General features: G+C 51.1%; 1 protein-coding gene across 3 annotated transcripts in view; it reads right to left on the reverse strand.

The window, feature by feature from the left end:
* Window positions 1-26,500, reverse strand: part of FLI1 (Fli-1 proto-oncogene, ETS transcription factor) — a 119,223-nt gene that overhangs the window by 46,219 nt on the left and 46,504 nt on the right. For 2 of the 3 annotated variants that reach the window (XM_057750263.1, XM_057750262.1), the window contains exon 2: window positions 8,827-9,038. In XM_057750263.1, coding sequence (XP_057606246.1) covers window positions 8,827-8,957 — 131 coding nt within the window. In that variant the 5' untranslated portion in view covers window positions 8,958-9,038. Of the gene's footprint in view, window positions 1-8,826; window positions 9,039-14,521; window positions 15,377-26,500 lie in introns of those variants that run through there. The other variant, XM_057750261.1, reaches the window with a different exon arrangement.

Consider the following 26,500-nt stretch of genomic DNA (forward strand, 5'->3'; position numbering starts at 1 on the left):
AGTGTCGCTGCCACCGCTGCCGCCGGCACACCCGTGGAGCCGCTGCCCAGCCCCACTTGCTGGAAGGACGATGGCGGCGGTTCTGCTGACGCTGCCTTACTTCTATCCACCCGGCCACCGGAGTTTTCTCCAGATCCCAGCCCAATCCTATAATTACGGTACTTAGACACTTTCTGGCAGCCCCTCGCTGTCCTCAGACTGCAGGCTGGACCTCTGAGTTCGGTGCTGCTGTCCGCCTGCTCTGCCTGCAGCTGACACTTTTAGCCTTGTTGCCAGGTGACCTACGCGCCCTAGGCGTGTGCACTAGACCTGGCTCCCAGATAGGCCTTTCTCTGCTCCCACAGCACCCTGTTTCTGCTGTGGCTCTAGGACGTGTCATGTCACGTGATGGTAGCCTGGCAGGTGCCCTTCTCCTGGTTGGATTGGGAGTTTCTGGATGGTGCCATGACTTTTTTTTTTTTTAAATTTTTTTTATTGTGGTAACAGTCACATAATACAAAACATACTATTTTAACCATATTTAAGTTAAGTACTAAGTCCATTCACATTGCTGTGCAACTCTCACCATCATCCAACTCCTGAATTCTTTACCTTTCCAAACTGAAACTCTGTCCCCATCCAACACTAACTCCCATTCACCCTGCCCGGTCCCACCCCCACCCCCAGGCCCCTGGCGTCTACCAGGTACTTTCTGACTCTATGAATTTGACTATTCTAGGCATCTCGTGTCAATGGAATCAAACAGTATTTGTCTGCACTATTTCTAACTTCCTCGACAGTGCCCTGTAGAGGAGATGAGCAATCACTGGTTTCTGAGTGAATTATTTCTATTGCATGCATATTGTTTTAAAGTGTTCCTCATACAATATTCTATTTGAACTTCCCAATCACCCTCCAGAACAGGCATGGCAAGGGTTAAGGAAATCCTAGAAGTACATGGCCAGGTCAGCCCCTGATATTATTTTGCAACGTGGGAGCAGAGGGCTTCAGCTCAGCAATGAGCATCTGTCTGGAGACTGAGCTGACATCTCACTTGTGGCCACCTGGTGCCCGGAGCAGGCTGGCAGAACACCCCACCCATCCCGAGCACGGCGTGCCCAGGGCAGAGCCATCCTGCCCTGCCCTCACTTCTGCCCAGCCACACCGGCAGCAGCGGGACTGAGGGAGATGACTAGAGGCCAAGGAGAGGCTGCAGCCCTGGTCATCCGGAGCAGGAAGCATCAGTTCTGGCAACCTGGGAGACAGCCAGTCTTTGCAAGAGCTCCAAACCAGGCCTTCAGACCCAGGAGTTCAGATAAGGTTCAGATTACAGCTGGCCAACTCTGGGCCGCAGAACCTCACAGGGCTTTCCAGAGGCCTGGCTGCTGCCCTCCCTCACTCTGCTGTGGGCAGGAACAGACCATCCTGAGGCCTTAAGGTCCAGGGCTGTGCCAGATCATTCCACCCGTCCTGCAAGGGCGCAGCCCCGCGGGCAGGAGAGCCGTCACTGGGCCAGGAGAAGGGAGCCACAGCCCGGGAGGGTGGGGACGCGGCAGGGCAGGGGAGGCCAGAGCACATTCAATGAAGAAAATTAAATGAATTTGTTTCTTAATCTGAAAGGAAAAAAACATTGAAGATCACTTATCATAGCGGGGAGATAAATGCTCCACTGAGATATTAGAAGTCAGACGGTAATTTTTTCCTGATGTCTTACAGAGGGACATGGGCTGAAAATGAAAATAAGACGGATAACTTACACATGTTAGAATTTAAGGTTTTACTATTTGCCTACTGTTTTTCCAGGCAGAGACCCAAAAACCAGCCGTCAGAGGCCCAGATTGTTGAAGGTTTAATGTCCCCATGGCAGTCTGAGGGGAGGCAGTAGCACATCGGGGCTTTGCACCAGAGTTTGGCCCTTTGGCTTCTGCTGGAGAAGGACTTGGCCTGAGATGAAGTAGTCCCAGAAAGACCCTGGTCCTGCGTCTGAGCTGAGCTCCAGACGAGCTGGAGGGGTCCTCCCCACCCTCCTCAAGGCTAACCGCAAGTGGGCGCATGCGCACACAGGCGCATATGCTACCCGTGCAGGCACAAGCACACATGCCCGTGCAGTACACATGCAGGCACACACACACACACATGCACTCGTGCACACAGGGGCAGGCACACGCACACATGCACCCATGCACACACATGCACGCATGCACACACATGCAGGCACATGCACGCATACACACCCACGTACACACACCACCACGACCTGGCAGCCCTTCCCTGCATACTTGTCCATTGTGAAGCAACCCAAGTGCAGCAGAAGTTTGGAGGATTAAGTTGGCCTTTCACCAAGAGAGCGACGTTTTCATTGGCTGGGAACGCTGTGCAGAGGGTGGGGTTGCCAGAGCACACACTTCCCCTGGCAAGGCCAGAGAACTTTCTGCGAGGGGGCGGTGTCGGGTGGAGGCGGTTATGGCGGAAGGGGACGTGCCCTCCGCGGCCCCGGCCCTCGTTTGAAAACATCTGGGAGATGAGTAGTGAAAATACTTTTCCATATCAACTGGACCTCTGGGGATTTCCGAGCCCAAAACAGACCCCTTGCCGTGCAGAGGTGAAAAGTCGGACCTCAGAAAGCATCGCAATGAAATGACCCCTTATGCAATAGGTGCCTGGGGCAGGGCCAGTCCCTGGTGCCAGGAGGAGAGAAAAATAAATTTGCAAAGAGGAATCGTTTGGTAAAAGCTGCCTGGTATGTCACCTGGTGAAGAGTCTGAGTACTGCGGCTCGAGAAGCACCTGCTGAGGGGTGCGCGGGGCCAGATCCCCGCCGAGGACATCTGAACAGGGTCAGGCCCTGGGTTCTCCTACTAGGGTGATCCCTGGGGCCGTCCAGTAGTGGGAACCTTCTTGTTTCCTGTCCCGAAGAAGCGCCCATATTTCTGGGTCCGCCCCTCCCCCCGCACACGCGCCCTGGCAACTCCCCCTTCCGCTCATGCCCCCCTCCCCCGGCTTCGCATCTGTTCCCCAGTGGGGCAAGGTGATCTGCGTGCCGGCCTGCCCACCTGGGTGCTTCTCCTCTGGAACAAGGCCCCGTTCTTGGTCCCTGACCCTAAGATCTGTAAAGGGGCATCCTAAGGGAAAAGCCCTGGTCCCCACCCTGGGACTCGGTCCTTGCACAGGCCAGCCCTCCTCCCACGGCTGGGAGAGAAGGAGGGCTGGCCTGCCGCGCTCCCCTCTACATTGGGGCAATCGGCTCTGTGCCTCTGCAGACAGCAAAGGACACGCACACCCCTTGCCAGCTACTAGAGGGGGGCGGTACAGGTGAAGCACAGCATAAAGGCTACTCTTTAAGGAGGCAGCTGGCGTCTGTGAAGAGGCTCGATGAAAACAAGGGGGGCCATGCGTGGAGGGAGAGAGGTTTTGCCATTCAGCTTGCCCACGCTGCCGCTGATTTGTATTGAGACCTGCACTTACAGCTAGCATGGGGTCAGGGCCCACAGGCAGCTGATCGCACTGGGACAGGTGACAGGAGGGCCTGGGGCTGCCACAATAGAGCAGGAGGAGGTGGTGGCTCTGAGAGTTAACTCAGAGCATCTCTCGCTCAGCCGTGGCTCAGAAAGCCACGCAGGGGAGGCCACAGCGAAGGCGTTATGGACCCTGCAGCCTTGTCCTTATATTTTCACCACTGGACATAAGCTCTTTACTCCTCTGGTTTTATATGCGTGTGTTCAGGGAGCATTGCCTTAAAGAGACTACTACTGGTTTCCAGAATTACCTTTTAAACTGTCAAGTGATTTAAAACAAGATGAGAAATCTTGAGTATTTGGATACAAGGAGATTTCAAAGACCTTGCCTGAAGATAGCCCCTTCAGACTATGCAAACATCTTCTCTACCTTCCCTTTCAATTCAGAGCAACTTAACTCAGGGTATGTCATTCAGACCCACAGATCTGCAGCCCAGGCTTACTGTCAATAGATACCCAATATCCGCAGCTAACGTGAGGTCCCAAGGGCTACTGGAGCCTGGTGGTTGCATCAGGACTATCAGGTATGTTTTCCACATCATGCATATCTTTCACATCATGTGTACACTGTACAGAAATTAAGCAAATCTGTGATTCCTTTAGGACTTCTGTAGGAGCCATGCAGAGACGTGTGCATATGTCTTTCTTTGTTTTTGAGAAAGGAGATGCAATACGTTAAAAGCAGATTTCAAGACAAGAAATCACCCGTAGTAAAGCCATCACCCTAATGCATACATAGTAGATGCTCATAGCGTCTCCAGAACCCTGAGTACGCCTCCCACCCAGTTCATGTGTGACATGCTTCATAATACGAGGTTCAGAACGTTAGGAAGCACCTCAGGAAGGGACTCTGCAGTCAGAGGTAGAAGCGACAGGGTGTGTGAGGCTCGTCTTCCTGTATGTGGAAGTGAAGCCTGGAGGTGTCTAATAAGGACATCTGGATCCTGCTGGCCAGTCTAGGGAGCATCGGGGCTGACTAACACTGAACTCTGGTCCAGCATGTCAGGCAGGCGAGTCTTTGCATTTCCCCTCCATAAGTTGATGTTTTTTCCTTCATGGGATGTTTTCCCCAAACCCCGTGGTTGGGACAGGATGCAGCTGAGAGTTAGTTGCAGACCACAGCTTGGATCAAGTTGCTGAAGTCTACATCCAGCACAGAGCCTATGGGCCACAATGTTTGAAAAGCAGCTCAGGCTAACAGATTCAACTACAAGGGGACGGTATGAAGAAAGAGAGTGAACCTTCCCTAACATAGGCAAGCTCGAATTTCTATGAGCGCCTCAGACCTCCGTCTCTCCACTGGCCCCTGGGCCCTGGCCCAGATGACTTGCTGGTGGCATCAGAAGCAAGAAGGGCCTTGTAGCTTTAGGCATATATATCTGTGGGGTCTCTGATAAGTATCAAGTAACTCAGAATCCCAAGTTATCAAAGAATGTGGAGGGAATTCACCATGAACCACAGGACAGTCCAAAATACTCTAGCTCAGCACTGTCCAATTGAAGGGGTCATACATATAATTTAAAATTTTCTAGTAGCCACATTTTTAAAATAAAAAACCTAGGTGAAATGAATTTTATGATATATTAAAATGTATTAATATATTAATTCAGTATAGCCCAAAGATGATCATTTCAACATTATCAATACAAAAAAATAATTAATAACATATTTCACTTTTTTTCCACACTAAGTCTTCCAAAGCCAGTGTGTTAAAATATATTTTGAGTATATATTCATTTTGAATAAGCCATGGTTCCAATGCTGAAAGCAATATGTGACCCGTGGCTAGTGCCTTGGATAGCACAGGTTCAGTCTATGAGCCAAGAGCTCCCACATTCTACACTCTGGCTTTTTCATCTGAAGTTAGGAATTACCTTTTGCATTAAAAGTACCATCATCAGTGGTACTCACAGGATAGAAGCACACTATGGCAGGTGAGAGATTTACATAGGCTGGCATCTGTTTCATCACGTTGTTTCTTTTTGAGTGATCAGATAATGGGATCTGACATGGTTCTACCCTAAGCAAAGACATTTTTCTGAAAATCCTTGCTCCCCGCTGCCCACCAGTCCAGCTTCCACGTGAGCACTTAGAGGATATTTATGAGGTGCTGGTGACGGCTGCGCCTAGTCTGCCCAGCTCACAGAGTCCACTGCATCTTCTTTGTTTCCCAGGAAGGGTAAGAATACATCAGTTTCTGAACCTACTCTGTCACGGCTCATGGCCCCGGTCAAGACCGGCAGATCAAAAGCAGGGGCTGCTCTATGTAATCAGAGCCACGTAGATATCACGTCTGCTCCCTGGGGTCTGCACACAGCTCGCCCCCAGCTGGCTTCTGGTGTGACCGGAGCAAGGGTTGAGCTGGCAAGGGCGTTCTGAAAACAGATTTCCTTGGGGGGACCCTCGGCCCAGGTTCGTACCTTGCAGTGCTTGAGGCTTCCCTGGCAACAGGGGAGGGAGCAGTCAGCTCACAGGTGCGGCCTCACCTAAGCACAGACACCGGCTGGTCTGAGGCGCGGCCAGCCCACCTGGGTCTCTGTCGGGCTTGTACACGGATGACCTACACGACTACAGAGGAGCATCTTCAGCTTTGAATCGCGTTAGCCACACGTTCGTTCACGTATTTCACAACTGTGTGTTGAACAACCAATGATCATGTGCTGAGCACTGCCCAGTAAATGAACAAAGCCCTGCCTGCACTTTAGTGAGGGGTGTGCCAAGAGCCAGGAAGGAGCCACGCAGGGTAAAGACTGGCGGGTGCTGTTTTAGATCTGGTCAGGGAAGGCCTCTGAGAAGGGGACGTTCCGGCAGAGACGTAGAATGAGTGGAGGAGAGAGTCAGAAGATCAGATGGAGTAAGAATGTTCCAGAAGGAAGAAACACACAGCAGAGTCTCCAAGGCAGGTGAGTGCTTGTCATGCACGAGCAGCTAGAGCCTTGTGTGGCTGGTGTGGACGGAAGGTGAGAGATGGGGGTGGGGGGTGAAGAGGGTGTCAGAGGGACGGTGAAGGACTTTGGATTTTTGTCATGAGCCATTAAGAGGTTTTGAGCAAGAAAGTTAAATGTTTTGAAAGGAGGACTCTAGATGCTGTATGACCACGAGATTTCAGGAAGGTACGAGGAAGCTGGAGGAAGAAGGATGCTCCCAGGTGGCCTAGAAGGAGAGGTGCTGCAGGCTTGGATGGGGCGGGGCGGTGGAGGGGAGCAGGATTGGATTCAGGCTACAACAGACCAAAGCCTATCCAAGGGTGGGTCTGGAGTCTCCGCGAGCGCTGTGAGCAGCTGCGGTCAGGCCAGGTTGGGAGGCCTTGCGGAACGGCCCTCCATGCTGGGAGGTGGGTGTGAGCAGACACGAGACAGTGGCAAAGGCACAATATTTAGGCAGGGGGGCGGGGGTGGAAAGGTGGGCCACGGGGCCAGGATCAGAGAGCCTGGGCTCCGGGCCAAGCGCTGCCTCCTCTGAATCCTTTAGACAAGTCATCTACCCCCTCAAAGCCCACTTTGCCTCTGTACGTCAAGATGCAATTACAATATGGACCTCATGGGAGAGGGGTGGGGAGCAAATGGTAACATGGAAAGATGTTTGACAAACTCTGTCTTCCCTCCACCAGGAGCAAGTCATTACCCTCATTCTCTCTGTGCCGAGACATTCTCTCACTGGAGGGGCTCCTGGCTCAGACCCCCTGAGCCTCTCTGAAATCCTAGCTGCTGGGAAGGTGGCTGGGATCCCAGGGGCTGGTTTTTGGTGAGTGGGGTTGGAGTGCGGTGGGGCCGGGTGTTTCCACAGGCAGGTCCGAGACCAGGGCTGTCTGGTGGGGGGAGGGCTCCCCACCACATGCACACCCCCTTCTCCTCCTCTCTCTAGACTTGTTTGCTCCGCGATCTCATCCACCAGCACAGTTAGAACTCTTCAGTGATGATGCCCAAGCCTAAATTCCAAGCCCCCAACAGTATCTGAGCTCCGGTTTCCAGAGCCTCGTAGACGTTTTTATCTGGATGTTCTACTAATTGCGGGGAACGCCGAGATCCCTTCTCAAAGCATGTCCTCCTGTGCCTGCTGCTGGCACTGTCCTTCTTAGAAACATCCAAGCTTGGCTGATCTTCGATTCTTTCCTTGCACAAACCCCCTGCCCCCGGTGCAATATTGATCCACCTAAGCCCTGTTAATTATCCCCCCTGATATGTCCCTCGTGTGTCTTTCCCTTTTTATTTCCATAATCAGTGCCATCACCTGAGTTCAGAACTTTCTAATTTGCTACCGGGGACATTTCACTAACGTCTCATCTTTCCGACTCTCCCCTCCCTGCTCTCTCTGTACAATTATCCTCAGCTTTCAAGTCACAGCTCTGATGATGTTCCAACGTCATGTCTATGCTTCAAGGGGGCATTTGCATGTGGACTAGGTTCCCTATTTTTTTAGCCTGTCAATCAGGGCTCTCTCTTAATATCCGTTTTTATCTCCCTGCCCACTGAGTTGCCTGACATTTCATGAATGAGACTAACGTTTTCTCTGCTTTCTGCCTTCACTCATGACGGTCACCATCAGGATATCCAGCACTTTCCAAGTCCTGGGCCCTGTCCTGTGTCGTTTCTCCTACAGCATCAGAGTCGACCCTCGTAACAAGCCTATGGAGGAGTAAATGCTCCAGCCGTGCAGAGAGGAGGCTGCTGGTGCCCAGAGGGAGCAGGAACTGGCCCACGTGCACAGGCAGGACTGGAGCCTGGGCTGCCCGAACCCCAGGTGTGCTCTTCTTGGCCTCATGATCTTCCACTCCTTGATCCTCTCCTGTCCATCTCTACCTGCAGAGTCTTACCAGCCCTGGGCAGCACCGACTCCCAAAACACTTTCCAAGTGTGACGTGTCCTCCCTCGCATGGGGAAGCCTCAGATGTGTTCACCTTTGCCATCTCTCCTGGACTTTTACTCTAAGAATGGTTTGGTCATCTTTGCTCTGGTGCGACCCACCCAGAGAGGCCAAGTATCTTGAACAAGACATGGAATAGTATCTTATTGCTTAGTTCTCCCCAAGAGGAGCTGCACCTGGGCCTGACATAAAGTAGATGTTCCAAAAGTGCCTGATAGTGATGTGACCCTGAGGGCCGCATTGGGGCCCAGAGAACAGGGGGGCTTCCTGGCCCTGCTCTGCCCCAGCCCTCAAGTAACCCTCTCACCCCAGCTCTCCGGGGACCGACTCGGGCTCCCAGGCCCAGCAGCAGAGCCCATCTGCTGCAGGCACCTTTGGTGCCAGATCTGCTGACTCAATCCCGGAGGAGTGAGTGGGATCCCCGGCTTCCCCGAGCCCCACCCCGGGCAGCACCGGTCTGGGGGGCTTACCTGGACCCGTTCATGTGGTCGTACTCCCGCTTGACATTGACCCTCACCGGCTGATTCATCCACTCCTGCTGCGGGGGGAGGGGGTTGATCTTGTGGGGCTGGCCGTAGTCGGGACTCCCGGAGGCGGTCATGTCGGCCTTGGGGAGGTGGGCCGCCGCTCCGTACGCGGAGTCAAAGAGGGACTGGTCGTCGCTCACCACCGACAGAGCCTCCTGGAGGGCAGAGAAGAGACAGAACCCCTGTGTCACTCTTCAGCCATTGTCACTCCTCGACCTACCCTCCCTGGGAACCAGCGGGCTGGCCCAGGGCTGCCTGGGTAGCTGATTGACTCACAATTATGCAAACTTAATGGGTTCTTTGCAGGCCACCCTGGAGGAGGAGGGAGTCTGGGCAGTGGAGCAGGGTTGGGGACCCCTAGGAGTGTGTTCGTCTGTTGGGTCCATAGGCTGGGATCCTCAGAAAGGAGGGTGGAGAGCAGGAGACCGAGAAGAATGGTTCCACAGTGCGCACATGTGGTGTTGGGGTGGTGCTTGAACCTTGGGCTCTCTCAGGATAAACAGAAATGCCCCTTACTAGCCGGGGAAGCAGTCAAGCAACGGGGCATATGAGAAGGAGCATTTCTTTTACAGGTGAGGCCAAGTGAGACCCACCCAGAGAGGTTAAGCATGTGGCACAAAGGAAGGGTGGGGCCCAGGGTTGTGGTCCCCTCTAATTTCAGTTTCCTTCTCTATAAACAGGAATAAGAATAGCTTTTTCAGAGTTGATAGGTGATTCAGTGAGAAGACCTAGGGACAGATGTCTAACTTGTTTGCTTAGAGGTGCTCTAGGATGTGCTGGGATATCTTGCACATCCGAGATTCACAGTGCTCTATCATCCTTTCCTGCCTGAGTCCTTGAGATGACAGTTTCCAGTTCTAAATGCGATGATTCAGCCTGCCCAGGAAAGAGGGTGGAATCTCAGCGATGTGGATGGGGGAGTCAGGGCTGCAATTCCCATGCCTACTGTCCCATCATCTGCCGGGAGAGCTGGAGATGGCGGAAGGAGAAAGGTAGCATCACGCTTTCCAGAGATCTACCAACCAAAGCAGGATGAGAGTCTCTCATCGTCCAGGCCACAGCAGAGCACAGGGACCCAGGTCACACAATCCCACCCAATTAAGTTGACCACGTTTCAGAAAAGGTAGTAACTCATAATCTAGAGTTACTTACAATCAATATAATCTACATATAATGATACAATCTGTAATCGTGGAGATGCAACGTAATATTACAGGAGAAATGCCTAGAATAGTCTCTAGGCATTACAGCGTGACACCCAGTAAAGTTAGCTTTGATGGTTATGAGCTTCAAGTAAAGATTCTCTTAGGCCACCTGCTATGGTCTGAACTGTTCCCTTAGCATTCATATGTTGAAGCTCTAACCCCAGTTCCTCAGAATCTGACTGTATTTGGAGATAAGACCTTTAAAGAGATGATTAAGTTGAAATGAGGCCCTTAGGGTGGGTCCTAATCCAATATGACTGATGTCCTTCTAAGAGGAGGCTATTTGGACAGACGTAGAAACACCAGGGGTGGTGGGCACAGAGAGACCACCACATAGAGAAGCAGCAAGAGGCTGGCCATCTGCAAGCCAAGGAGAGAGGCCTCAGGACCCGCCAGCACCCTGATTTTGGACTTCCGGCTTCCAGAATTGTGAGAAAATACATTTCCGTTGCCTGAGCCACACTGTTGGTGGTATTTTGCTGTGGCAGCCCTCCTATGGCCCCTTTACTTTAGCCCCTGCCCACATACCTATAAAATTACAATCTGCTCTACGAGCTAACTGTCGCCCTTTCTCCCAGGGCCATTCTCAATCCCAGCAGGAGGACAGCCATACTTCAAAGGGAGAGGCTCTTCTGCTGCTGTTTCTGGCTGGGATCAGGGAAGAATTACTGGCACATAGTCCAGGAAGTCTGCTCCCACATCAGGAGGCTTTGCAGAGCGTAGACAAGGCCAGAGACAGCAGTTTCAAATCTGAGCTGCCTGCACAGTATTGAAAGGACAACGGGGTCCCTTGATTCAGATCTGGAATCTGCTGGGATCCTTCACTTTCCACCTGCTGCCCTGTCTCATGCTCAGAGGAAAGCTGTGCTTCTCGGAAGCATTCATCTGTTGGTTATTAGATCCACTGTCCATTTCAATTAGGGATCCACCCTGGCTCCATATCCCAAACAGGAATCTGAACAGTCATCCAAGCACACAGTGGTTCCAAGTAGTAAAGTGTGACACTGCCATCTTCCAGAGGCCTGAACCTGAGCCCATGAACTTCCTGAGGGTCTACACTAGAAGCACAGATGCATTACGAACTAGGACCCATAAATGCCCTGTTGGTGATAGATGAACAGTCACCTGTTCCACTACACACAGAGACTTCACTGAGGAATCAGGTATTGTCTTCTGCTGTGGGAAGCGGCTTACATGCTCACTTGATCACGCACAGATCTTGGAGTTTCCAATTAAAGCATTCCTTCCATCTCCTTTCCTCTGGGTTAGGGGAGAAGATGATGGAATAACGGAGAGTGAGGCCCTGGTGGAGAACCCCACCATCATCATCCCCAGATAGGGCAGGTCAGGGAGCAGAGAAGCAGTGTCCTCAGTCAGAGGGACCAAGCAGATGGCAAAACCAGGGTTCACAGCAAAGAAGTTGCAACAGAGGACAGATAAGACCAAGCTGGGGCTTCTAGAGGCTGACAGTGAAGAGACTTCTTAAGGATGAGAAAAAATACAGGACAAAGTGCAGTGTGACAAGCAGTAGAAAATCAGCTTGAACTCATTTTGGAAAAAAAAAGTTTCCTTTAGTTCAAAATCAAAGGACACTCTAGTCAAGGGGCCGCGTCAGAGGAGGAGAGGACCCTGGTTTCCAGAACCACTCCTTCTCCTGCCTGTCCAGTCCCATCTACAGCTCCCTCTGCTTTTCTCTTTTGGGCTCTTTCCTCTGTGAGCACATACCCCCTCACCCAGTCCACCATGCACATTCTGCTGCCAGACCCAGCCCCCCTGAAAGCTGTAAATACTGTCATCTGCCACAAGCCCGGCTCAGATCCCTCCGAGAGCATCTTCAGCATCAGCCGTCACACAACTATTCTCTTCTGCCTGTTTTCCAAGAACTCAGCTTCACCCCGGCTGCCCACCATCCATGCTCCCCGTTCATGACTTCCATGGCTTTACCAGGGCATCACTCTCCCCAGTCCTGCCTCCTGCCCCAGGCTCGCTGTTCCCACTGCTCCACTAAACGGGCCCTCCTGTGTCTTAGACTTTGTGAGTCCTGGCTCTGGGAGTATCCTTTCTTTGCCCCCTGCTCTGGGCGCACTTCCAGTTCTTCCCATTTTGTAGGTAAATGACATCTTCCTTGCTCCATGAAAACTGTCTTGATAATAATGCCCTCTGACTCACTTGAGATTTTAAAGGCCCAGTGAGAATACTGCTTGGGTAAATGTACACACACACACACACACACACACACACACTTCTGTCTGCAACCATTGATAGGGAAAGGGCTTTTAAAAAAAATTTCACCATAGTGTGGAAAAAAGAATTGGTGGCTGGGAGAAGTGAGGGAGAGAGAGAAGTTGAAGGAGAATGGTTCCTTGTCTGGCCTGCTGGACTGAATCAGAAAACCTAACATGAGCAGGGGTGGGAGATCACGACCATTATGTGGGAATCATAGATTTGGGAAGACGAGGCCCCAAACAAGCTGCTTTGGGATCCTGGTGAAGCGTGAGAGTTGGGGAGATGATTCCCACCGTCTCTGAAAGGAAACAGTGGCGCTTTGCTCTTCAAGGCTGAGAGCTTTGGGGGTGTCCGGAGACCAAGCCCGTGGCATGCTCCCCAGGGGCAGTAGTAGTGGGGAGTCTTTTCCAAGCTGCTTTTGGGGCAGCGATGCACTGAGGGGAGACGGACATGGAGCAGAAGAGGCCGACAGGAGCATGATGTGGGGTGAGGGCAGGCATCGCACTTGTGTGAGAGCATCTTGTCCCCACTGAGGGTCCTGGAAGTCCCTGGGGGTGACTCGGGGGGGGGGTGTTTTTCTTAGCTGAGGAGCTGCTGAGCTGGCAGACGGATCAACAACATGCTTGTAGCTTCTTACACACGTGTGGCTGTTGTTCTTTCCTGTATGTCTTAGAAGTTGTTCACTTTTACTTAAACTCTTAAAACATAAAAGTTTCAACGTGAAAGTCTTATTTGTACTTAAAACTCTTTATAGGAATGAGTGCACTGTTGGGATTCAAGCCCTTTTCACTGATGGGTGGTTGCTAAGTGCCTAACTCCGGGATGATGGGCTGAATACAGAAAGAACATCAGCGTAAAAGTTAACACACTGTTCTCAGGTGGCTGGGTTCCTTCACTTCTCCTTCTGACTTTGGACATGGCACTGATCCCTTCATTCAGAGGAAGGCACGTGATTCTTTAAAGACTTGTTGAGTCTGGGTTTCTGTATAGCACACGGCAGGGAAACTGACTTCAGTGAAAGGATAGAGGGCGTGGCCCTAATCCCATGTGACGCTCAGTCTGGGGTCTCTCATGGCCCCTGTCACTGTCCCTGTGAAGTCAGCCCTGAATTGCTTAGTAACTGGATTCTGAGAAGCATGACCCTTTGCTCTGCTGAGTGCTGGGAAGGAAAGGCCTGTCACTCAGGATGCTCTGGTCCCTCAGCCACTGAGTCCTAGACCCAGAGGGAGGCACAGGGCCCCTTGACTCCAAACAGGGAAGTGGTCCAGCACATCAGTATCCCACTTGATGCGTTTACCAGAGCACTCAGGCATGAGCAACTACTCAGAGCTTCAGCTTGACTTCCAAGCTAGGCGGATGGTCATATTGGCCGTGGAAATGCTGGCCAAACTGTGTCATCCTTCCTTCTCAGGACCCCCTGCTGGCCCAGGAGCCAGCGGACGTACACGGCCAATGGGCACTAGTCTTGGTGTGGACTAGTTGGGTAAGTCTTCTCCTTACCCAATTTGGCTAAGGTGCCTTTAACGCATCACTTATAATACATCCCCGTTCTCATTACAGAAAACAGACCATATAGCAGACGATTATCAATAGCATTTATTAAGTGCATGTTTCTGTTGCCGATCTAACTTAATCCTTCCTGCAGTTCTATGGGGGGTGTACTGCTGTCACCTCTATTCTTTCAGATGAGGAAATGGATATTCAGAGATGTGAACTAACTAGCTCAGGTGACATAGCAAGTGAGTGTGACCTGGGATTCAAGTTCAGATCTGCTGTCTGGGCACTTAACCACTACCGTCCACCTCCCAGTTAGACTATAAGCTCTTTGAGGGTAACTCTTATGTTCATTGAAACGTATGTAGAGCACAATCTATGGAGTCACACTTGCGTTCCAATCCAAGTTCTATCAGTTACTCACCAATACACCACCTAGTGCAATTTACTTATACTTTAGAAACTTCATTTCCTCATCTGTAGAATGGGAAAAATAACAGTACCTAATCTGGCAGATTCTGAATAACTATAAAATGAGATAATATAAGTGAACTTCCTAAATCAAGAGTCTAAAGTTCTTAGGACACAGCAAACACTAAAATTAAAAAAAATTTTTTTTTTTTAAAGAAGCACAATGCTGAGAGATGCCATGGGACCCTTAGGGTTGGAGATGGGAGCAGGGGGAGGGGAGACAGATAAAGCCAGAGAGATACCTCCTTCTCAACTGTGTTGTTACTTAAAAGTAACCAAGGTTGCCCGAGGTTCAAAATGAAGGGGTGTGAAGATAGTAGTTTGATTTGAAATGCGGATTCCATGGGCTTCCAGAGAAGAGAGGCTACTTCCTCATCTGTGTTTCTCCTCCTCCTCGCAAACCATCAGATTGTTCCACTGCAGCCTCAGTCCTCTCTTCCTAGCTTCCAAATGCAGGCCTCTAGGAGGCACAGATAAGGCTCTGAAATCACCCTGCAAACGAGGGGAGGAGGTGGGCAGCACCCACTCGCCCTGTTGTTCCTATGTCAGGCACGCAGGAAATACTAGAAGAGGGCCACTTGTACGACTACGCATTCACTAGTCAGTAAAATTCCCTTATTTTGGAATTTGTCTCACATATATATTTTTCTTCCCTTTTCTTTCTTTTTTTTTAAACACCAGCAGATGTGTCTTCCACCATTTGTTTTCCTTAGATTAAGTCAAAGGTTATTTTCCACGCGCACATCAGTTGAGTGATGGGGGATGTGGTGGGAGCATGGCCACATGATGGCCTGGCTGATATCAGTGGTGAGCGGAGAACTGCATCTCCAAACAGCTGAGCAGAAAGGAAGGCAGAGAGGGAGAAGGCTGGAGAGGGTGCCATGAGGATCTCCCCATTCTCTGCAGAAGCGCACGGAAGAAATGTCTGCCGTTGTGCGGGAAGGACCCACACGAGCCACGGTGATGGGCCAAGTGGAGTTAGAGAAGAGGACCCAATTTTCCCCAACCTTTTCCTGATTCTTACAACTAGGCTGTTTGTTTCTAGCACAGGGAATGACCCAAAAGATGGGGCCTGAGAAGCACGGAACCCGCGTTATTTCCTTCCCCCACCCACACTGCTCTGCCCCAAATCTTGTAAGGACAGCTTTCTGTGGCTCATGAGTTTTGCTGGAGGCAAGATGTCAAGAGTGACCAGACCAAGTTCTCTGCCGCTGCCCCTGCCCCTGCTCAGTGGGTCCACGACTCCCAGACCAGGCCTCTGGAAAGCTGATCCCTGGGTCACTGCAGGAAGCCCACGAGCTGTGTCTTTTTATTACATTCTTTGCATGATGACATGAAGTCCCTTCTCCTGGAAGCCAGAGAGCATACAAAATGCAGACAGGATTCTTGGGAGCAAAGTCCTCTGTCTTCTCTGCAGAAACCAGCAGGCTCTGCAGTCGTGTGTGTGGGGGCGGGGAGGGGGGGCAGCACGGTCACATCTGAAGTGTCCGGAGAGCCAGCTCTTGCGAGTTCGTTCAAACCTTTGGCTTCTCCCTCTCTTCTCATTTCCAGCCCGTGCCCAAATGTTGCTCATTATTTCCATCCCACAGAGGGCAGGTGCAAAAGGGGAGAGGAGGCAAATGTTCTGCAAAGTTGGATAAGGAAGAAGGTGGGAACATCCATCAGTTCCCCAACTTTAACTGAAAGCTCTTCTGCACAGCGCGGCGCCGGTGCCCCCCACAGGTCAGGAAGCTTGTCTTTGCCCCAAAACAGCCATAGCAGGATTTCCAGTCTTTGCCACTCCCCACCGAGAGGCTGCATCTATTTCCCTCCCCGTGAACCCAGAGGGGACTTTATGACACCAAGGGGAAGGGGGCAGTAGGGACCTTGCAAGACTTCCAAGGCCAGTGATAAACACATTGCGACTTCCACCCGCTCCCGTTCTCTCTTGGACCTCTAGCCCTTGGACACCAGCCACCATCCTGTGAGGAAGCGCAAACCGGCCGGAGCAAGAGAAACTACACAGACAGGTCCACCCAGAGAGCAACTGAGGCCACCAGCCACCAGCCCGCATCAGCCTCCGGGCCTGGGAGTGAAGACCCTTCCACGAAGGTTGATGGAACTCATATAACAATTGTTTTTGTCACTAGCTTTGGGGGTAGCTTCCCATGTAGCTCCCGGAGCATCTCCTATCCCTTTAATCAGCAACAAGAGACCCATATTCACAGAAGGTAGAGGAGGATTGTGTGAGTATCCTTCTCACTACGGTTACTGGAAGGGGCTGGACCAGGACCAACACCAGGACCGACTCGAGTGGGAAGCAGAGGCACAAAGCGTAAGCTTTCCAGGTTCGAGCAGGGAGGGGGGGTCAGGCTCAGCCGTGGGCCCGACTCCTCCGATAACCATGTAGGGGAATTACCCCAGACAAACAACAGTGGGAAAATCAACAACACGCAGGGACCACTTTTTAAAATTAGAAAGGACAAACAGAACACGTATAATTTGATAACATGAAGCTTTCAAGGCACTTTTAGAACCGTCACCTCACGTAGCCTTTTAGGAGATGCGTTAGGACCCTAATATGATTGTAAAGAAAACTAAAGTGTCAAGAGGCTCAGTGCTCACCTTAGATCCTTTAAGTAGCGATTCTGCAACCTGTAGCCTGACTGCAAAGCTTATCCTCTTCCCCCGAGCTGTTCCCGGCTTGCTAACTCTGTCTACTCCTACCCTGGGCCGTGCCGCACAGACAAGCGGGCCCTGGACACTCAGAGCGTTTAGCTGATTTCTAAAGGCGCTTATTGAAACTTCCAACCCCATCGCCACCCCACCCCCAGCCAGTCCTGCATCCCCCCCCCTCCTTGTTCCTGAAATCTTCACTAACTGGGGAGGAGACGTCTGCCGTGGCGGGCCCAGAGAAAGGCAGCCAGCCAAGTTCCTAGAAGATGGAACTGGAATCCTTTGCAGATGAAAGTACTTTATTTAATGGAGTTTAATAAATTAAGGGAATGAGCCTCAATGAGTTCAGAGGAGGGGGTCTCGGCGTTCCACGGAGGCAGGCCACGTAACAGAATCCAGAGCTGGAGGCCCCCATTAATTACGGTCTCCCACTAGATGCTTCTCCACATCTCCCGTGGGGATTTACCTCTGCCTGTTGACATTGAGTTTTCACAGTCACTTTTTTGACCATAACCACATTTAAAGGGCATCTCCAAAGATCAAAGTTACATTCTCCTCCCACGGAGAATGATTTTACTGCTGAAAGAAGAGAGGTGCTGAATGTGGATACTAACAGGAAGGCGGATAGAAGGTTAGTCTGAGCTCCAAGAAGGGAACATTTTACAGTGTGTTGTCCTTTCTCTTTCTTTACGACGGGTCTGACCACTCTTCAAGCTGCTTTCTCCCAATGACGATGCAGAGCGTGAAAGGGCCAGCCATGATCTGTTGTGTATAACTTGTTACGTTTGACAATACGGGGACCAAGCCCCTCTCTAATCATAAGGGGTGCCCTGACCACAGAGGTGGACCCCAGGGACAAGGTGGCATGAAGAAGGGATGTGAGGCCTCGCTGTGGTTGGGAAGCTTAGATATTCTCTTCTGTGAAATTGAGGCCGTATTGTCTTGACAGTTCTGATGCGCTGGAAGCATTAAATAAAGCCCTGCCAGGTGCAAAGGGGTGAGGATGCAGAAAGAACTGTCAGCCATCAAAACATGCCACCAGGTGCCATGGGGAGAAGCAGCGGGGAAGGCGGCTGTCCTGGATACTGGACCAGCAGTAGTTCCCAATAGGTCTCACTGCTCATCTCTCGCACTGGGACTGTATTCTCCCTGGTTGCACAGCAGTGGCTGTACTGGTCATTAAAAAATACTGGTGCTTCCACACCGGTGGCTGAAGGCTGCTGCTCTGAGCCCCCTCCTGCCCTTCTCTGCCCAGGGATGATGTTAACTAAAGGCTGATGGTGACCAAAGGGTCAATGGTTAGCACAGCAGGTCCTCTGGGACTCTTGTGCCCCCGTGGCGCCATGTGGGTGGTTGTATATATCAAAATGTTTTCCCTGCCCTGGAGTGTGCTTTTCTGATTGTGGAGGTGGTGGCACGAGAGGATGGTTAAGGATCTGGATGGGCTGGGAGCAGCCTTGTCTCTCAGAGGATCCCTGAGCATGTGTGCTGCAGGAGGAGTCAAAGGCGAAGGGTAAAGGAAGTAAACCACGTCACCGCTCTCTTCACTGCATAGGGGGCTGTTGTAAAATCTGTTCCGATAAAAGGCACAGGCTGCCAGCTGGGTCAACGCAGGGCTTTATTGGCTGTGCAACTTTGGGCAAATTACCTAACCTCTTGGTTCCTGGAAAATTTTAACTGTCTTCTACTGCACGTTTAATGCTCTCAGGCGATGATGAATGGCTGCACTGCCCTGACCACAGAGAGCTGAAAGCTTGGAAGAAGGATCTTGGTGGGGAGTGGCTGCAGTGTTTCCCCACAGAGTCTGCACGTCCCTCACTGTGCGGGTGACGGAACCGCCCGGGAGATGGGATGCAGTTCCTGAGACAGAGGGCGGGTGGGCTCCAGGAGTTTCCCTTGAGGCTTGGTCTTTACGGCTCTGGCTTGGTAGCTGGACAAGGAAGATCTCAGTCTGGTCTGTGGTGACAAGAGAGGGCTCTGAGTGACGAAGGGAAGGGGGTGGAGGCAGTTCAGGGCTGAGACGATGCGCTCCCCCAGGGGGTAGCAGACACTTGTCTACCAGGGGTGATGACAGCTTCTGCCATCGTTTGCAAGCATCGGGGAGAGGAAGAAATGTAGACAGCCTGTGCCTTTGGGTGCTCCTTCAACACCGGGGGGTCCTGGGAACTTTCGCATCCTTTTTCTCCAAGACCAGTGCTACTGCTAGAAGCAGCCCCAAGAGAGGCACCACGTCGATCGCAGTCACTGTTTGCACCCAGCGGCTTGCACCGTTCCTGGCACCTAGTAGATGTGCAACAACTTTTTTTGATGGATAAGAACCCCAGAGCATGATGGCAAATGCTGAGAGCCTCCCTCTCCTGCCAGCACCTCTGCCACCGGCCAGACTTCCCACTCACTCTCGGCCACGAGATATTAAGCCTTGCACCCGGCCTAGCCCATTTTTTTTAACCAGCCACACCCAGTGACTGTTTCTTGTTCAAACTTAGACATGAGGCCACGGACCGTTCCCCCTGCCCCAACAAGCACTCGAGGTCCTTTTCCTAGAAGCTGTGATCTTATCCGCTGATTTCCTCATGTGATGGTTTCTGTGGCAACGGGTACCCTCATAATCACAGGAAGCCCAGGAGGAAACAAGCACACAGGGGCCCTTCACTCTATTCTTTCAGCGACACCCAGGGAGCGTCCTGGCTGGAGGATGGAAGCAAAACCAGCCTCAAGAAGCAGGGTGTCAATGTCCGTGAGCCCTGCTGGCCCTGGCCAGGGACAGGGGAGAGTTCACTTCACCTTGATGGACACACGGGGCCCAGTGCGCGAGACTCCATTTGATTTCACTTCCTCCAAGGCGTTGGGCAAAGAGGAGCCTGAATCCATTCCCCAGTCCTTAATGGTTGTTCCCTTTCCATGATTCATGCCCGAGGAGCCACGCTGGGTGACGTAAGGCCCATCTAGTCCTGAGTGTGCAGAATTTCCAACCTTCACATCTGGAGAAGCCATTCTAGCCAAGGTGTTTAGTTCTTCTGTGGCCCCAGGGCATATGGTTACCAGACTGCTGCAGGGACATGAGGATGGGAGTGACCAGAGCAGGTACCCACTAACAGAGTGTTGTGTTAGTTTCTGCCATACAGCAAAACGAATCAGCTATACATGTACATATACCCCCTCTTTTTTTGGATTTCCTTCCCATTTAGGTCACCGCAGAACATTGAATAGAGTTCCCCGTGCTATACAGTAGGGCTCATTAGTTACCTGTTTTATATATAGCAGTATTTATATGTCAATCCCAATCTCCTAATTCATCTCACCCCTCCCTTCCCCACTTGGTATTCATACGTTTGTTCTCTATGTCTGTGTCTCTGTTTGTGCACTGCAAATAAGTTCATCTGTACCATTTTTCTAGATTCCACATGTAAGCAATACTATATGATATTTGCTTTTCTCTTTATGACTTACTTCACTCTGGATGACAGTCTCTAGGTCCATCTATGTCTCTGCAAATGGCACAATTTGGTTCCTTTTTATGGTTGAGTAATATTCCATTGTATATATGTACTACATATTCTTTAACCATTCTTCTGTTGATGGACTTAATGTCCTATTTTAAATAGTTTCTCCTCTTGTTATCTAAGAACTGCCACTCCTTTCTCCCCAGCACTCTTGGCCCGTAGACATCTCTATAATACACGTTTCTGGATTGCTCTTTGCGTGCCTGCAAACACCGATGTGGACACCAGCTTTCTTTTCTCTCTGCTCAATCAAGTCATCCCTGCACAGACCTTTCCTCATCCCCTCTGCCTCATTAAATCTCAGCTCTTCACCAAACCTTCATGGAGGACTACTATGTGTTAGGCGTTCAGCACAGGGGAGGCAAAGGTAAATGAGCCCCGAGGTGCTCAAGGGACTCGTGGGGGGATGGGAGGGCAGTGAGTAAGGGCTTAGGGGAGGCCTCCTGGAGGAAGTAGAGCCTGAGGTGGGTGGAGGAGGCCTTCTAGAACACCTGGAGTTCCACCACGTTCTCCAGGAAGTTTTGCCACCCTGCAGCCCATGGCAGTAACCTCTCCCTCTGCTGAAGTCTGTAGTACTGTCCATCTCACCGTCGATTCAACACTTTATTCTAGACTGCCTTGTCACAATGCTTTTATTTCTATTTAACTCCATCTAGATATTGTTGTTTTTCGAAAGTTGATGTTCTGTCTCTCCAGATAGTACATCCCGCACGGATGGGTTTTCTTTGCAGTTTTTCGATAGACGTTACTTACGCTTGCGGCTACCTTGGCTTCCTCCCCCCTAAAATCGGCACAATGACAGAACCTACTGCAAAGGGTTAATGTGAGGACGGGAGGAGGTGCAGGGCTCCCCACCGTATCTCTGCTCTGAGCAGCGCAGGGCTGGCCCCTCTGCTACCGCTTGTTAGTTCTGTGATTTTAGGCAAATTCTTTCATCTCTCTGTGCCACAGTTTCCTTCTTGCTAAAATAGTGACGACGTTATCAGTTTTCTAACTCATGCCTGTCACACAGTAAGCACTTCCTAAGCTTAACCTTCTTATTCTAATCCACAGGTTCTAAGATAGGAAAAGCACTTTCATTTCTCCAGGCCTATTTCTTTACCAAAACACCAAAGACTCAACGAGGTGACAGCAAGACCCCTGCCGGTGCTTCAGTCCTATTCTCGATTAATAGATCGATCCCACAGCCCTGTTTGCCTGGGGTGGTCCCAATTGATGACTTTTGTGCCAGAAAATGCTTAATAATGCCTCCTTTCACTCTTAGAATTATCCCGGTTTGGCTGATGCACTATGGGGCCGCCCCACCCACGGGAAGCTCGGAGACCACAGTGTGCCTCAGCTCCAGGGGCCCACTGCTTGTCACGCTTGCCCTCCCCTCCAGGGAGGAGGTAAGGGGAACCGAGGACAGTCTGGTCTCCACGCAAGCCAAGCATCGCTCCTCTTGGAGCTCAGACTCTGTCTCGGGTACACAGCTGGTCTCTCGGTCGGCAGCCACCCTCAAAGCCGTCGCCCACTGGGTTGGCCTGCATCCTCGTTTGACTTGAGTGCCAAGCCTAGGCATCCTGGCACTGGGCCTCCTGTCTCTGGGCATCCATCTATAGGAAAAGCAGATATTTTGTGAACGCGTCCTGCCAAGGGCTTCCAACGAAAACATCTCAGTGGGATTACATGGAGGTATTTTCTTTGTCACTCTCGGTAACGCCGGTTGAGCAGAAAACACAGCTGAAGCCCCCTGACAGTTCCTAGGGACTTGGGACTGATTTGGTTACTTTCTCTATAAAGGGTACTTAGTGTTCGACTCTTGGAAGCTTCTGGAGGGACTGGCCTTGCCCTGTAGGAGCCACGCCTGTCTGTCTGTCCCAAGGACAGGAGTCTTGATGGCAGTGAGGCCTAATCCTTGACATTCCAAAAAGTTATGGGAAATGGGAAACCGCTCTCCTAGGTGGGAAAGCCATGAGGAGGTGTCTAAAACCTCATCAGAAAGCCTCTCAGCTCTTTTCCCTGTGTGGTCCCCTTTACTTCGGGATCCGCTGTCGACGGCTGTCAATTCTCATGCCGCTGCTTCTGCTTGGGTTTCGGCACGGTCAGGATCTCCCACCTTCTGTAGGGCTTGGTGCTTTTCATGAGAAGGCCAAAGCCAACGATGTCAACCTTCCCAAGTCACCTGGCTCCTTCTAATCCTGAACCAAGAAAGGTTTCAGGATCTCCTAGCCTGAATGACTTTTAAAAAGTGTTAAGGATTAGGAACTCCCTGGTGGCGCAGCGGTTAAGAATCCGCCTGCCAATGCAGGGGACACGGGTCCGAGCCCTGGGCCAGGAAGATCCCACAACTAAGCAACTAAGCCCGTGTGCCACAACCACTAAGCCTGCGCTCTAGAGCCCTCGAGCCACAACTACTGAGCCACGTCCTGCAACAATTGAAGCCTGAGTGTCTAGAGCCCGTGCTCCACAACAAGAGAAGCCACCGCAATGAGAAGCCCGCCCATGCACCGCAAGGAAGAGTAGCCCCTGCTCCTCGCAACTAGAGAGAGCCCGCGTGCAGCAACAAAGACCCCATGCAGCCATAAAATAAATGAGTTTAAAAAAAAATAAACATGTTTAAAAAAACTGTTAAGGAAGGACTGTGGAAAGGAGCAACAAGGGTACATATACTCTGCAACTTCAGTCTCGTGATAAACTCGGAATTAAGAAAACAAAACACGTGTACATAAACCTATGATCCTTTGACACAGAAAGAAACTGAACGCTTGAATCTGGTCCTTCCGACCAGCCCTGTCCAGTAGAACTTTCTGCGATAGGAAACGTTCTCCAATCGGCACTGTGCAAAGCAGAAGCCACTAGCCCTGGGAGGCTACGAGCGTTTGAAATGTGGCCTGTGTGACTGAGGAACTGAATTTTAAAATTTGAGTTAATGTTAGTTCATGTAAATTGGAATAGCCGCATTTGCTAGTGGTTAGCATATTGACCAGCACTGGTTTTAGACACGTGTGCTTGGTGGCGGGACTCTGTGCCGCTCAAAATGTGTGACGGTCACTTTCGATATTTCTCTGAAACACGTCCTGTCTCATTACGGGATCATGAAATACATTTGTCACAAAAAGCATTCCTTCAGTGAGGCATTGATTCATTCATTAGACAAACATTGATTGGACATGTGCCTTGCACCAGGCACTGTGATAAAATGTGTCCATGGAAAAGAACATCAGAGAGTTTCCACAGCATTTGTGGATTACAATGGGATTAGGAGATTTCTAGAAACCCTCTCACTGAAGTGGCTGTGTCTCTGCACTGAAATAAATGCCTGCAGGTGATTTGTGAATAGAGGGTCCCCTGACAAGTGAACAGCCTCTCTAATCTGATGTATAATCGTGGCCACGCCCAGGGCAGGGGAGGTGATGGTGGGAGGGGGAGGCGGGGGGAAGACCCTGAATTAAATACGGTAGGAATTACGGTATGTTGTGAGGACCGAATTAAAGAGGAGCGAGGTCTGCAAAAGAACTCCGGAAAGTGTAAGGAGCTGCCTTTTCATGCTACCGTGAGCTCATGCAAAAATCCCAGCCGATGGCTTTCCCAGACACCCTGGTGTAGCATCTCCGAAAGTAATAAAGCAGCTGAGTGGTGCCTCCTGAGAAGGTGGAAGGGCGTGAAGCAGAGAGATGGCCACTGCCGAGGCAGGGGGATTTCAGAGGAGGGGAGAGCAGTGAACTGAGCAGGAATGTGGTGAGGGGAGGGTGTTAACACTTCATTGCCTGTCAACAAATGTACTGCAGGGACTTTCCTGGTCACAAATAGCCTGCTAGGACCTCACGGAAACATTTCATCCCGTGTCTCCAGAGCACGCAGCAGGGAGAAGGGGGCATGGATGCAGCACCCCCACCCCCGGGGGCGTCTTCCTAAGGGATTTGAAAGGGTACTGTCTCCCTTGGATAAAAGGTTGTGGCTCTCACTGCAGGGCCTTTCAACGACACCTGGATCTTGAGTGATCTGGAAGCGGGGCGGGAAGACCCCGCAGTGAGATGCCCTGCATCCTGGCAGGCTGCTCAGCCCCACCGCCCAAGTCCCAGTGGGTGGGTGACTGTGCTTTAAACCAGAACTTCAGCCTGTGCGCTCTTGGCCCCGTGACACATCACGAGTGCTCCTGAGTGCTCAGCCCTTAGGAGAGCGACAACTCTGATGGGCGCTGCTGGGGGTTCTGGGTGACAGCTCTGCCTGGGAGCCCTTCTTCCCACAACATCAACATTTGCATGAAAACATGATCTTTGCTGCTGCACCTTCTCGCCCCTCCTTTCTGGCCACCCTGTTGCCATCCCTCCCAGGCCGCGGCCCAACATCATTTGAACAACCAAACCACCCATCACCCCAACTCTGAGATGGTCTGATCATTAGGACACCTCAGATCCCCTAACCCTCTAAAAGGAGGACCCTACAGTGTGGATCCACTCCAGGTGCCAACTGTCAACAACTGATGGTCAGGGCTCATTGAGAAAGATTTGATCTAAAATATTCACTCTTGTAATCCAAAGAGACCACTACAGTTTTAGAGGGGTTTCCCCTTCCCTCCCAGCAGTTTAATCCTCTTAACTGTTTTTAATTTAGGCAAATGTTGGTGGTTTTTTTTGTTGCTGTTTGTTTGTTTTTCAATTGCATTCTCAAGGCACACAGAAAACTAACCTGGGATGAGTAAGGGAAGAGAAGGGAGTGAAAGCAGGGTGGGGCCATGGTCAGGCCGGCTGACAGGAAACCAGGTTGACCACATTCATGGGGTCTTGGTCTTTGACAACCCAACCCAACAGTGTTCAAGGGTTTCTCTGCCTTAATTTCAGGACTCCCAATGGGCCAGTCCTTCTGTAAACACCAAATGTAAGCTCCAAGGGGAAAAGATAGGAAAGATGTTGTCTTTAGAAACCATTATTTGTTGTGATCACAGATTTACTCTTTCAATTTGTTGTGATCACAGATTTACTCTTTGAGGCCCTTGAGAGCTTTCTGAGCACACCTTTCAGGGAGAGACCATTCGATCACTGCCCTCCCTGTACATGCGTGTGCACATTTCCGAGTATTCATTTCAATATACAGCTGCTCTTCCCACTCTAGGTCAGAGGGTTTCTTGGGAGATTACTCTCTTCACCCATGGAGCGCAGACATACACAGAAGGTGATGGCCAGGAGGCCTCTATTTCCGTCTAACATCAGAGCAAGGGAACCGAGACCCATGTGTCCCTCACACGTGGCGACAAGAGGCGTAGCCAGGGGGTCTGGCCAGACCTGATGCAGCTCAGACACGGCCCTTTGCTCCTGCGGCAGGAGGAAAATCCTGTCAAAATGGCTTAACGATCTTCTAATATTTCCATGCAATTAAGGCCACATCTGTCTCCCAGGCCCCCGCACTTCTTTGCTAGTTCACAGACATGAACCAAACAGTCTGTCTTGTCGATCTGGAAGGTAACAAAGAGCTCCATTCATAACTGTAGGCACTTTCACCATTTTTTTTTTCAAAGTAAAATAGAGTTTTCACTTTGAGAATAACCTGTGTGGCAAGCAAGCGAAGGATTTTTTCCCCCATAATAAATCAAATTCAACAGCCTAATAAAAAGCTGGCTCCCCCCTCCCCCTCCCCCAATCCCTCCCCCCCCCCCCCCCCATGGTCCCGCTGGGCTGACAACTGCTCTGCATTGAAAGTAGTGGGCTTGCCTGCCCCAAGGAGGTAGAGAAAGGTGAGCTGGGAGCAGAGGAAGGGAGTTAAAACATCCTTTGAAGGTGTGATGGGCTGTTTGGCAGGTTAAGGACTGGGGTGGTGGGAGGTGGAGGTAAGTTTGGCGGGTAGGTAGGTGGGTAGGTAGACTGCCTTCCCTTCCCCAGCTTACCTACTTTTTCAGACTTTCAGAGCTTGTTTCGAAATATTCCTTTTCTACCACAGATCCCTCTACCCCAGGACCCATCCCTGAACATTGGGTAAACCTTCTGCTTCCTTCTTTTGCATGACCAGAAGAAGAGAGCCACGTTCCAAAGGATGGAGCAAGGGCTCTGGGACCACACCTGCAGCCCAAGCCCTGCAGGAGCTTGC

This window comes from Hippopotamus amphibius, chromosome 9 (assembly GCF_030028045.1).
Source record: "Hippopotamus amphibius kiboko isolate mHipAmp2 chromosome 9, mHipAmp2.hap2, whole genome shotgun sequence".
In the NCBI taxonomy this organism is placed as follows: domain Eukaryota; kingdom Metazoa; phylum Chordata; class Mammalia; order Artiodactyla; family Hippopotamidae; genus Hippopotamus; species Hippopotamus amphibius.